The following is a 13587-nucleotide window of genomic DNA, read 5'->3' as shown; positions in this document are numbered from 1 at the left end:
GGGAGAGGGGCTCTGAGGGGAGACCCCCGGCGTTTGCGGACAAATAAAATGCTTTTGGATTCGTGTCTTTAACTCGTTTCACTTCATTTGTTTTTTTTGGGTAGGAGGGAGAGGGGTGGTTGGCAATTCTTCAAGAACATAATATAAGCGTTATTATTTTTAGAATAAGCTGGTAGTTCGTTTTGGGTGACGCATCTTTTTTATTAGGGGGGATGCCATGAAGGGATCTGTGACAGTGCTTTTGTGACAGGGGGAGGGCAGCTCTCTCCATATAGACTATATAAATATTAAGGTTGGAAAAGACCCCCAGGATCGTGAGGTAGGGGAAGGATGGGCAGTACCACTAAGAGCAGCTACTACAGCAGAAAAAAAAATCACCCAGCCCTTTTTATCCCACTTCAAATGGCACAGTATGGATCAAGTATGCATCAAGTATGATCCATACTTGTGGATCAAGTATGGATCCACAGTATGGATCTCCCTTTTGCCCAGGTAGCAGCCAATTTGTGTGTGTGTGTGGCTATCAGATCATAAATTTGCTGAGCCAGACCCAGCCCAGCTCCTCATGCACTGGTGACTCTCAGTGCCTCCCCCTCCAGTAAAGCAGTGACTTTAGGGTCATGGCCTCAGGCCACTGAGAAGAAAAGAAAAAGAAAAAAACCTCACTGAGCTCTGTTATATGGTGATACAAGTAAGCAGGCTGCATGTGAGTGGTGAATGTTTATTAGAGAGGTGTATGCTGGAAGTTAAACAATTGCTACAAGAAAAATAGTGATGAAAAGATGATGCAAAACATACAGTGGACAAAACCTGTTCCCCAGAAGGCCACGCACCCACCAGGAGCTCCAGTGCGGGTGAATACATTATTTCTGCAGATCATCTTCTCAAAGGGCACCTGTAATTATAGGCCATGATTTTCGGGAGTGAGCTGTTTGGGGAGATCAGACACTTTGTGATCCTCTTCTGTTCAGAAAGTATCATTTCTGTAACATCTTGGTAACTGAGAAACATCCGTAGCCAAAATGAGTCCACATTTTTGAAAATCTCATGCCTGTGAGTCCACCGCTATGTGTAATGGGGTTGGGGAGGGTTGTTGGGGCCCCTGTTGTACCATGCTCTCAGGATGGAGCTGCCCCAGTCCCTGTCAGACACAACTTTATGGTCTCGCCCTGAAGCTTGCCAGTAGCAGAGCTGTTACTGATTTCCACTGGAGTTCCCCTCATGGAGTGCTTTTAAGGTCATGCCTACACTTTACTCAAATAAATGGTACAGTGGCCTAAAAAAAAACAAAAAAAAACAAAAAAAAAAAAACCCACACTGCTATGTAGCACTGGTGCTGTAAAACCACTAACTTGCTAAGCTTTTGCATGCATGCCAGCTTCCATCACTAAGAGCATGAAGAATTATCTGTCTAACAATAGTCTGCTTTAGAGCTTTTGCCATCACCGGTTGGCATGTAAGAGCTACTAAAGAACTGATTTGTGTGCTTTGCAGATACTCCTAATGCTTTCAAAGAAAAAAAACCAGTAACTTCACGGACACATTCAGAGGTGTACATTTAAGGCACAGAGGCTGACTTTCAGCTTTCAGTGTTCAACTTTCTCACCCTCTCAACATCTGAATTAAGGGCTAAAATTATGCATTTCTGACATTTAGTATGTACAGCACCTGCTAGAAGTTCATTTTTGTGAGCAAGCATTTGAGATGTAAATAACTTAGAGCAATAAAAGAAGCATCACGGCAAGCCTTTGCGAGGTGGAGGAAAATTCAGATTTCAGTCAAGCAGTGTTCCTTGTCAGGAGAGCCAATTGAGACACCGATTCTCTGGCACATTTTGTATGGCCATTGGACACCTACCATCAGAGGCCAAGTTAACACTCTTTCACCTGGTAGTTTATCTTCCCAAACAGACAGCAGACACACATGCTGCTGAAGGAATCCACTAGGGAGTAGGCAGGAAAGGGAAATTAAAGCTGACACACAATTAGAGTAAAGTGAGTCTGCAAGTGCTCCTGAAAGCCCATGGAAAGCAAATGGAAATCAGGCAGAAGCTATTTCTAGGCAAAATTTGGGGGTGAAAGAAGCAGAAATAGGCTTTTGCTGGGAGCTAAATTCAAACCTCCCAAGAATCCAAATCTAGTATTTAACAGTTCTTGGATCTGCTTGCTTTGTGCCAGCTGACACACACTAAGCTGCAGCCTGATTGCAGAAACGAAAGAAAAAAAATCAGAAAAGGTTTCTTGCAATTAGCTTACATAGATCTAAGGAGCTCTGCCTGATTTCCAGCACAGGAGCGCTCTGGAATCTTAATGAAGTTAAAGACAGGTGGAGGGGCTCAGCACCTTTGGAAAATCAGCCCACTTATCTTTTGTAGATGACACTGCCTTATCTTGTTAACATTGGCACTTGTCTTGCGTGCAGCTGACAGCATAAGCTAGCGGATGTTAAACTCATTCTTTGTGATGAGGCAGTGAGAGGGAAAATAACTTGAGGAAGGGGGAGCAGGAATTCTGCTATCTTAGCCAGTCAGGAGCTGGTAGATGTATTCAGATGTGTGCTGCTGAGGACTTTTCACTGGCTGCCTTCTCCAGCTTTGCAAAACCCTGCAGGCAAATAAAGAGAAGGTGAACACAGGAGCTGAGCAGCACACAAAATGCTGCACTACGGAGGTCAGTGGAGCAGACGAACATGCAGGAAGGGGACGAAAAAAGCCAGCCAGTCACATCACATTAAGGGATGAACAAAGCAGCCATGTATGCAGTGAGGCAGGTGCCCTTTTCCCTCCCACTCTCCATCACAAGGCAGAGGAAGGAAAAGAGACACCTTTTCATAGTCTCAGTGCAGTGGCAGGGTTTCTGACTGCCACTGTGGCAACTCCCACCTCATCCAGGTTATCAGACAAAACAAAATTATACCCGGTCTAATTCCTTGTTGCTTTGCCAACAGAGCGTACAACTCTTTGGTTTTCCTGGGAGGGGTTCACCTCAAAGGAACATTACATAAAGCGGGTTAGCCCAGGACAGGAGGGGGAACTCACAACCTGCTCTCAGAGAGGACTCTTATGCCCTAAGGGATATTCCTCTCATCACTCCAGCCAGTCTTCCACTTGCCTCCCCCAAGTGAGGCTAACACAGCCTGTCTGTCATGTTATGACCCCAGATTCTGGCTCTGAAACCCCTGGGGCCAGCTGGAGCATGTTTCTAGCTACTTCTGCAACAAGGGTCATTACTTCCCACTAAAAACCCACAGGAAAACCCAGTAATTATGAGGGTTAAATGCTCTTCACTCATTAAACACTCCATAAGCTCTCTCATCGAGCCGTTTATGCTGACACTGTAAAGGGGCACTCACCTAGAAGAGTTTCTCGTAGCACTTGTCACAGTGGACAATGTCCCGGTGGATGAATATTTTATCCAGAAGATCTCCCATTGCTTTGTGGCAAATTCCACACTGCCAAAGGGAAAACAAGGGTTGGACAGTAACCAAAGCACCATGCGTTAATGTCAGTATGAAGGGGGCAGAGAAATGAACAGCATCTGAACCTTTTTATAAAGTGTGAAGATGCCAAAGCAGTGACCTTTGAGACTAAACTTTCCTACAACAGACTATTGCTGCTGCAGGCTTCCTCCACTCACACCCACCATTTCCAGTCTTCACCTGCAAACTTTGCAAAGTTTGAGAGGTTAAGCAAGCCCTGCGCTGGGGAACAAAGGCCACAAAGCACCAAGTCTACCACAGGGACATGAGGAAAGACCATGCTGCTATTCTACCAGACGACAATGAAGAATTCTCCTTGTTCTGATATGCATTCATTTGAGGAGATGAAAAACTTTTGGGGACACAACCAACACCTGTGACTGCATTGTTTCTTGTTCCAATGTGGATGCAAGCATTTAGCACAGCTTCTATACTCTACACAAAGTCTGAGGACAAAATTTGCAGAATTCCTCCTCCTACCATCCCATTTCACAGCAGCACATAGAAGGCGGTCAGCAGAAAGGCTTTTTACCCTGAAACAGTATTCGTGGCAGTAGATGTTAAGATGCTCTATTATGATCTTAGGGCAGTCTCGGATCTCACGGCTGCAGTAAGTACAAACAGGTTCACTGGACCTGTGAAGGAACAGAAAAATGAATTCCTGCACCATGGTGCCTCTGTAACACAATAGTTTTCAATCCCATTGCTGGTAGCAGCAGTTTCTTACTCAACACCAGCACTGCTCTGCACCAGATACCTGCTTCTACACGTGTTTGTGCCAAGTGACAGCACAGAGGGGCATGGAATAGCCCAGGGATGCAGAGACCAGAACAGAGCTTTAAGTAAATGTCACTTCATTTTCTGAAGATCATTTAAACTTCTATTATTTATTATTATGCTATAATTTCACCACTCACATACCAATATTCTAAAAACTTTAAAGTTATTTCTGTTGAACAGTTTGCTGAAACCCCCACGCAGTCCCAAACTGTCCTACCTCTGTGGAGGAGCGCTGGACAGGTAGCTGTGGTGGCTGTAGGTTGCTCTCTCTGAATCAGTCAAATCTACAAGGCTGCCACTGGAGACAGAAGGAAGTGTCAGCACTTGACAGTGATACATGGGAAGAGCATTGCAGATGGAACCCTTAATCATTAACCTAAAGTCCCAACTGCAACATCCCAGCTGCCTGTTCCTTGGCCAGGACAGTCTTTCCTAGGGAGAGCTGAAAAAACATTTCACTAGCAAGGAGGGCCACGGTGACTGACAGAGCTGGGCTGTCAGCAGAGGTATTTCCACCTCTGCTGCACTCATGTGCTGCAGATTCTGCATAGGGGTGGCTGTATCCTGCTCCCATACATGTACCACAGTCACGGGTGGGCCAGGAGCCACGGTGCTGCTCTCAGAGTTCCCAGGAGGTTTGCACGGAATGGCTACCTCCAAGGGCAGGCCAAAAGGGCAGCGAAGAGCTGGTGGCCCCAGCACCCACATCACAGCACTGAACATTGTGTCTGGCTGCTGCTGTCACCGCAGGGAGAGGCAGGATGTGGGCAGTGTGGCTGGGAAACCAGGGCACGTACCCTGAGACGAGGCCCCTTTGAGCCTGCAGCCAACGGAGGTGGCACAAGCAGAGAGCAGCCTGCGGAAAAGATAGGAAGATCCCTCCTCCAGTACGTTTCCAGCCACGTGCTGCCACCCACTTACTCCTTGCCAGCCAGGAAAAGGCGAGAAACATCCCTAGTCTCACCTAGCTGAGCGTTTTCCCCCTGCCTTCTGCTTGCCTGCGGTTTTTTAGGCGATGCAGCAACGTGCTTATCTCTGGCTGCGGAGGTCTGCTTTTGCAGACCTACGGGAAAGGCGAGCGATTTATGGAGTCTGTCATCAGCCCCCACAGCACTGCCAGCACAGCACTGGGGGAGGATAAACGTCAGCAGGGAAGCAGCGAACTGGGTGCTAACTGGCTGCCACATCAGTGCAAGCAGGATGTACCAAATTCTGCTCTCGGTCACCTTGGTGTCAATCTGGAGTAGCTTAATTTAGTTACCTGCGAGCAGAACGTAAGACTGAAGGTTTTAGCTTCAGAGTGGCACCTCTCTACCTTTTCTAACTTATAGAAGACTCTTCTGAGTGAGAACCCACAAACTCCACATTTCCTCACCAATTCCAACCTTTTTATTTGTGTGTGCCAATGTGCAGCGGAGCCTGACAGTGCCAAACGTGCAGCCTACGGAACTGCAGAGAAGTGTTTTGACCCCATCACCCACCTCACGGCTGACCCAGAGGGGAAGATTAACCCCTCCCCGAGGGGTTGTTGGACACAGGTCCTCCTGTCACTGCAGTGGGACCAGGCAGCACAGCGCAGCGTTGTGGAGAGATCTCTCTAGGTCCCCAAAACAGTACTGCTGCCTTAGCAAAACTCTTTGCCCACCCAGTGTAATAATCCCTCCAGGGCTAATTAGCTCAGGCACGATGCCATGCTGACTCAGTGCTAGTGGTTCCAGCTCGAGAGCTTGCTTGGTGTGTTAGCCAGCAGAGCTGTACGCTGTTGCTTTGCACTCGTAGACAGACACATGGCTGTCTCCGGACACTCCTCTTACCTGCCATAGCGCGGGGAGGCCGACAGCTCGCTGCTGTTCACGTACTCCTTCACAAAGAGGACCCCTTTTCTAGAAGCAGATAGAAACAGAATGAGAAGCATTTGCATTAGAAAAGGCTGCGACTAATGAGAGACAGCACAAGGGACCACATGTGTGCACTTGGACACGTAACGTGTGTGTGAAAAGGCACAGTGAGATGCTGTTGTTCTCGAATAAATACTGAGTATCAAGCATGCTTGCTAAATAACACCTAATATGCCCCTCTAATTAACCCACCAAAACAAATCAAGTTAATTAGAAAGAATGGGATGGATAATACAACTCTTTCATCCAGTTATCCCCTGTTTTGCAGGGATAAGTCTTTTTCAAATCATGTCAGGATTATGCACACAATACATATTTACAGAGCTTGTGGTTCTGTCCTTTAACATTAAAACCCTACTGGCACAGCACTACTTACAGTGACTGTTTTGTCACTGGAATATCTCCAGAGCCCTCATGCATTAAAAATTGCTACCAGTCTGTCTGTGGGATGCTTTTTCTTGCAGAGATGACCTTTCTTGCATATTTCTCCCTCTTTAAAATTCTGATTTCAAAATGACATGCCCCCATCTGTCCATCTGTCTAGAGCTCTGTCACAGAGCGAGGGGAGACACCGTGCCCACCGGCTCTCTTCCCAGAACCATGAAATGAACTAATCAGGCTCTTTCTCCATGGTTCATTTTCATCACTGCCTTTAAGCTATGATTAAGCAAAGCCATGTCACAGCTAAGGAAAGAAAAGATTTTTTTATTTTTTGACTTAGCATAAACACTTTCCATGTGTCTGTGTTTCAGACCAGAGTATCCCTACATAGGTGTGATGAGCAGGCTGTGGCAAGACCAGGAGGACCCAAATATTGCCTATTATGCTGACCTCTCACCAGTTTGAAACACCTCCCTAAATTGTGTAAATCTGTGCAGCAGTTTCCATCTTTGAGATGGAGCACGTGGAAACTACAAATCCCACCACAGCAACGTCTGTGCTCCTCGCTAGAAAAGACTGACAAACGTCCCTCGGTCCAGAGGCCAAGCAGCAAAGCCTGCCTTATCTCCACCAAACAGGACGGCTGCCTGCAAAACCTGCAGTGCTGGAGGACCGTGACCACCCCTTGCTCCTTACCCGGCAGAGCTGGCATCAGGCTGGTACCCAGAGGCCACGGGGCTGTTGTATGGTAAGGTGGCCATTGGAGCGCACATCCTCTCGCTCGAACTTGAGAGAAGCCTAGCGAGAGACAGAAAAGTCTGTGGGCACTGGAAACGTGAGCCATAACATGATCCAAACTGGCAGCCAAGAAGACCTACAACTACCGTTAGGAGGATGATTTGGGAAGGAATTAAAACCTTTAACCACTCAGATGAATTCATCTTTACTGCAGATCAAAGAGGCTCCTTCCTCTTTTTATACCTGCCTTGTATCAGTAATTCTTATCTGTAGAAGTGATTTGGAAAGCATTTATTTATGGGGCCATGGGAGAAAAGATCAAACAAGATCTTCAAATAAGCACAAACCGTAAGTGAATCACGTAGACTGAATGGAAGCAGCTACACAAAGAAACGGCCCGTGGCATATTGCTGGAGAGGAGGAGAAGGGGACATATGGGCCAAGGTCCAACATAACTGTCCCCAACTTAATCATTTCAAAAGCTGGAGCAGGGAAGGTGCAAAAATCATGGCTACAAGAACGTCTTCAGAAAACAGCTCTGCCTATCCCCTCAGCAACAAGACCTGTTAATTCTGCCTGGAAGGGATGAAGCTGGTCTTGCCTGAAGCCAGCCGTAGGCTATCCAAGGATCTCATGCCTCCTGCTCGCACCCACAAGACACTCCCCCTTTACAGACCGACACTGAGACCTACACTGGTGCCTCCGTACAGTGTCAGGCGGCACTTGGATGGACTGACACTGCCACAAAGGACTGTAGAAAGCTTTCCACAAGAGGTACCCTCCTACCCCTTCCAACAGTCTTGTTCTGGGACCAGTTTAGTCATTTAATCATTGGCTTTCTGGAGATAGTGATCTTCTCTCTTGACATTTCTCTTTGATTTTAGCACTCTTCTTTTCTGTAGCCTCTGCCAAGGCTGATTTCTGGTTAAAGGAGAATAGCCAGAAACCAGCCATTCAATCTCCTTTCAATCTGTTCTGGCACCCTCATGGCAAAATCTCCAGAGACCAGAGATGGATGTATCACAGACCCCGTGCTAGGTAGCTTTTGCTAGGAACTGTTTAAGAGAAGTTCTGCGCCTTCAGATCACACATGCACTCCCCGGAAATGATTCTTCTCTCTTTCAGCTCTTGGCTTTACTTCCTAGCTCCTCTTCCACAGCAGCGTCACGGAGGTTTCCATCACAAGCATCGAGACTACCCGTTTACCTGGTGCTGTTATAGTTTGAGCTGTCCATGTAGAACGGCACCCTGTGGCTTCTCGGGGGAATGGACATGGTGGTGTCTCTGGGAAGGGAGTGGTAGCTATGAAAGGAAGTGATACAATCTCAAGCAATGAACTTGAGCACGTGAGGGATTCTCACAAGCGGCAAGAATCTTGGATGAATGCCTCCCTGCTTGGCGTTGAAATCACCCATGCACCACAGCCATCCATGCAAAGAGCAACTCACTGAGCATGCTTAGACCCAGGGAATTAAGAAGAAGTAGATCAGGACTCTCCAGATACCAAGTAAACCTATCAGTGGGGAGGTTCTTTGGGTCAACAAGTCTGGATCCCACCGTTTGACTCCTTACCTTGGAGCTGTGGGGTTAAATTCACAGTGCCCCCTGGCAATAGCACTGTCATATCTGCTGCTCCTAGGGCTGCTTCTCCCATCATAAACTCTCCCTTCATAATCTGGGATAGGCCTGGCAAGGAAGCACAAAGCCCTGATTACATTGTACCAGGAACCACTGGAGTCCCCACATTGGCTAACTAATACTTTATCTCGGCAGTCTCTACCACGATGTATTCTCCTTTTGCTATGCCTGCTTCACCCATGCTGGTTTTGCAGCTGTAGCATGTGTACAAAGCTCTGAGCCTAGGAAAGCTTACTCAAAATCTAACAACTGAGAGTAAAGCTGAAGCAGTTCATAAATGGATGCATTGTGAGTATTGTTTCCCCTCCCAGTACTCTCCAAAACCACCGCTGAACCACCTGCAAGTGTGAACTGCTGACCAGCTGGCCTGCCTGGCTATCAGGCCTGCACATTTTCACTTCTCCAGGACAGAACTTATTTATCAGAATGGCTTTAACATGCAGACAGAGCTCGGGCTCTTTCAGTAGGAAAAATGAGCTTACAGCTTATGGTCATTCTTCTCTTACAAGTACTCTGGGACACAGATTATGTTTATATTGTGTATTAGCACTCTGATCCTGATTATAGCTTCGGGCAACTGTATAACTTAATGTTAAACAATGCTGAAAAACACTGCAAATCAATGCGGCATTAAAGAAAGTAAGAGGGACAGGCTAAGCTCATCATAAGATGAGAAAAATCCTGCTTTGGGCAAGACATGCACTTGGTCTGTGATATAAACCCCAGGGCAGAATGAAGCGTGCATTTACCACACTACAGAGAGACATGTCAGCACCACGCAGTGCCAGGGGTAATGACAGGCTACAAAGTACAACAAAGGTCTATCCCATTTTTCTAGTCCTAGTCCACAAATGCAAACAAGAGCTTTGTTACACCAGCTCTCTGAGAAATGCTAAAAGAGCTGAAAGGCCAAATTCAGATCACATGAATGTAGATACATATCATAGTTCTAGGTGTACAACTTGTGTCACTTGTGTCATTGAGGGTCATGAGAAATAAAAAAACAGATCGCTCCTCAATCTCTGCACCTACAGAGGAAAAGCAGATGTGGTCTCTACAAATCTGTCGTGTGTCCAGGCACCACGTATGTGGTCTGAACACAGCCTGCCAAGAATTCTCCAGTGTTACAGACCAATTATCAGCCCAGATCTCCAGAATCCCACCTCCAACCATTCAGGTCCAAAAAGGAGCTTGGTTGCACATGTTGTGGGACCTGGCCTGGTTGCTTTCTCTGGGAACAAAATCCCGTTCTCACTTCTTGATGCAACGATCACATAACCTGAACTGGGGTTCCTTTCAAATATAGTTCCTGTGCCAGCAGCTGGCACTCTCTGCATCTCATCCCCAAACCCTTACCTTCTGGTGCTGAATACTTGGCTGTCTGCGTAGGATGGTATCCTGTGGCTAGGTGCTGGCACACTGGTGTTAAAAGGCTGGCGGTCCATGTACAGTGGCATGGGATGCTGGGTCTCATACGCACTGAGAACACTCTCTTTAGAGCTGAAGTTAGACCTGCTAAAGAATTAAAGCCAATTTGACCATAAAGCCAATGCCTACTTGCTACGACCAGCTCACACAAGTAGTCAGTTTGCAGAAGTTGTATCAAGCCCCTCTCTGCTGGCAATAAGGAAAACCTAGGACACCATGCTGTTAATAGATTCTTAAATTTAGGGGGAATGGCAGAGGTCTGTATATTCCCTCTGTGCATGAGCTGAATTCCCAGCACAATGGATGGCTGCAAGATTCAGTAGCTTTCTAAACTAATTTGATAGCTGAAATTAAATCTGAACAAGCATATTTAGGTGCAATCCTAGACCTAATATTCCCTTTGTCATTCTCCTTGTCATTTCCGTTTAATTAGTGTACCCAGGAGACATTTACATAGGTCCAGGATTTCAGCCAGGACTATAACAAGAAGCAGAAATGGCAAAGGTTGAGGATTTGAAAGCTGTTGATGAGCTCTCGAGGGGATAGTCCCACTGTACCTGGCTGCCATTGGGTTAAGGTCATTGTGTCTCCAGGCTCCGGGGCTCTCATGGTAACTATCCGTGGTGACAGGGGGTTGCTCCTCATAACCTGGAGTGGTCCTGGTCAGGGAGGAAGAAGCCTGTTAGCAACTTTAGTGCTTTTGTCAGTGCCTGTCCACTGTGGGGAGTAAATGCAATAGTAGCACGATTATGTTGGTTTCAGAATTCAGCTCGCTCTGTTTTCACTAGCCAAGAAGCAAGCGTTCGTAATGCCTTTGAACAGGGAGCTAGCAGAACACAAGATGTGCAAGGCAGCAGTGAAGACAGGCCTGGTCCCCTGGCTGCCTACCTTTCCCAGCATGGGTCAGATTCATTTGCACATGGGGTCTCTGGAGCAGTGAGGCTGCTTTCTCTCGGTTGGGAGCTGGGCCTGCCAAGACAGAAGATTCTTACACTCTGCAAAAGTACCTCTGAGCACAGAATTATTGTAGAACATAGAAGCAACCTCTAGAGAATCTCCTGCCTCCAGAAAAGTACAGTATTCCTGTACTTCTTTATGCCTGGAAAGATGCCAGATAATTCACAAACATACGGGGGGAAGAGAGAAAATACAGATCACTTCAAAAATAAGGCTGAAAGAAAAATGTAACTCCTGATCATCACTTCTCTCTTACTCTTTCCAAACATGACAGTTAATTCACCTAACAGTGATAAACCATAATGATTTATCCAGTACCTCTGTGCTAGATTTCAGACTGCTAAGCTGGCCTCATGGGGGTACCATCTCAGAAGCACATCCATTACATCGCTGCACCCATTGCACAGCAACCCTGGATTTGCACTTGTCTACATTAGTCTAGGGAGAAGTTCTTTCACTTTTTCTGTTTTTGCATGTTTGTGCTTACTAACCTCCCTGTGAATACTGATACACTGCAAAAAAAAAAAAAACGAAACTCAAAACTGGCGTGGATTCCTGCATCAAAACTGCATTTAACTAGGCAGCATCTCCTGGTAATCCAGCTGGACGTTGTTTGGTGCCTCCAGCTAATTAGCATGTTTTCTCCCAGGCTTTTATACAAAACCACAGTAAGAAGGTCAGTCATTAGAAGTAGTGCTAGCATCAGGCACACAAGGGGAGCCTGGAAGAAGATTTTGTCAAAAAGTGTATGCGTGGGAAGACACAAAAGGAGTTAACTCTCATCCTAAAGGAAAAGGTGATGGGGTGGGGGGGTAATTCCTTACACTGCTATACTCAGGTCATGGTCAGCATGTTCATTCGACCTGGGAGGCTCTGGGTGGACATCAGGAGGTTCTTGTCCCTTCTCAGCATAGTGGTTTGAGTCAGAAAACCTAAAAGAAAAATCTGTGCTTAAGACAGTAAAGAAAAAATAGGCTGGGGTGGGTAGACATCTAATGCCTAGACAGGAACCCATAGGGCATGGAGCAGGACACACTGTTTCCTTGGCCAGAGCCATTCCAAACTGCCCTGGGACCAAATCTGATGGAAATTATGCACACGAATCCCATTATAACTTTCAGGAGCACAGCTAGAGGCCTTTCAGATGAGATTGTCACAGAAGAAAAACACTGGTCACAGGAGAAAGCATTCATGCCAGAGTTCCTCAGCCTGAGAGATACATCTAACACCTGGACACCCTCTTGCATGATTTTGCAGCGTTCATAAATGGTAGGATAGTGCTTCCTGAAATCTCTGGGCAGCAGAAGCTACTGCCTGCCACTGCAGGACAAAAGGAACCAGGTTCATGCCCAAGGACTGATGACACATGCTGTCAGTGCAGAAATTGGCTCTTGGACTTTACACGCACACAGTGCCCAGTTTCCCAACAACACGGGTGGGATTGCTTGCTGCAATGTGCTATTCCGAAGTCTTCACTCATGGGTGCAAGGCAGAGGAGCAGCTCTGTGTTCTCAGTTACGTTGAGAACACAATAAGACTTGTAGAATTACAAAGTGAAGAGATACTTTGGGCTAGTTCTAACTGGCATTTACCGTTCTTGGAGCAACTCTGGTTTATGATCATCTGAGGTCCGTGTGCTCTCGTGCTCCCTGTCTCGAGGGATGTTCCCCTCTTTGAAATCTTGGGAGGGCCTGGAAAAGGAAGAGAAACCCCACTCGTGGCTATCAGACAAACACCTGCTCGGTTCAATGCACATTGAAAAGTGAAAAAGTCACAAGGCTTTGGTGGAAGCTAAGCTGTAACCAGCACAAGCAGTGCTGACTTCAACAAGCTTATCTGCTTGGAATTCAACAGGTGGGTCAAGCAGCAAGATTTTCGTTGGCTGAAATTAGCTCCTTAAAACACCAGTCCAAATTGCATTTTCTCTAGACAAGCATGTTGCTTTCTAGCATGAAAGTAGACCTCCAGGTTATCAGATTATGTTACTCCCAGGAGTATGTTGTGGCCCTGCTCTAAGCACCTCACCCCAGCTGCCAAACCACCTCAGCTGATGCCTGGCTCTGTGCCCTAGGCTTCTCCCTGCAGAAGACAAAGGAGAAGTGGATGATGCACACTCACATCCTACACTGGGAAGAACCTGGGAAAAGTTAAATGCATTTGCTGCAGGGTTTGAGTCTCGAGGGAACACCGTAAGACATTTGATATTTCAGTGGATATTGGACAGAGAAGTGGTTTATTGCTGCTTGGGCAAACGGCCCTTACGCTGTTGTTCTTGGGCTTGATATTTCCT

The 13587-nt window shown here is 46.7% G+C and overlaps 1 protein-coding gene across 4 annotated transcripts in view; it reads right to left on the bottom strand.

The window, feature by feature from the left end:
• Window positions 1-709: 709 nt before the first annotated feature.
• Window positions 710-13587, bottom strand: part of ZNF185 (zinc finger protein 185 with LIM domain) — a 45595-nt gene continuing 32717 nt past the window's right edge. For 2 of the 4 annotated variants that reach the window (XM_083797117.1, XM_083797119.1), the window contains exons 20-32: window positions 12890-12988; window positions 12122-12229; window positions 11229-11309; window positions 10898-10999; window positions 10269-10427; window positions 8847-8960; window positions 8481-8576; window positions 7233-7334; window positions 6072-6140; window positions 4475-4555; window positions 4010-4112; window positions 3352-3450; window positions 710-2603 (exon numbers count right to left, since the gene is read on the bottom strand). In XM_083797117.1, coding sequence (XP_083653243.1) covers window positions 3352-3450; window positions 4010-4112; window positions 4475-4555; window positions 6072-6140; window positions 7233-7334; window positions 8481-8576; window positions 8847-8960; window positions 10269-10427; window positions 10898-10999; window positions 11229-11309; window positions 12122-12229; window positions 12890-12988 — 1213 coding nt within the window. In that variant the 3' untranslated portion in view covers window positions 710-2603. The remainder of the gene's footprint in view (window positions 2604-3351; window positions 3451-4009; window positions 4113-4474; window positions 4556-6071; window positions 6141-7232; window positions 7335-8480; window positions 8577-8846; window positions 8961-10268; window positions 10428-10897; window positions 11000-11228; window positions 11310-12121; window positions 12230-12889; window positions 12989-13587) is intronic. The other 2 variants (XM_083797118.1, XM_083797120.1) reach the window with 2 other exon arrangements.

This window comes from Anser anser, assembly GCF_964211835.1.
Source record: "Anser anser genome assembly, chromosome: 13".
NCBI lineage: Eukaryota > Metazoa > Chordata > Aves > Anseriformes > Anatidae > Anser > Anser anser.
This window is presented reverse-complemented; position numbering and strand designations above follow the sequence as displayed.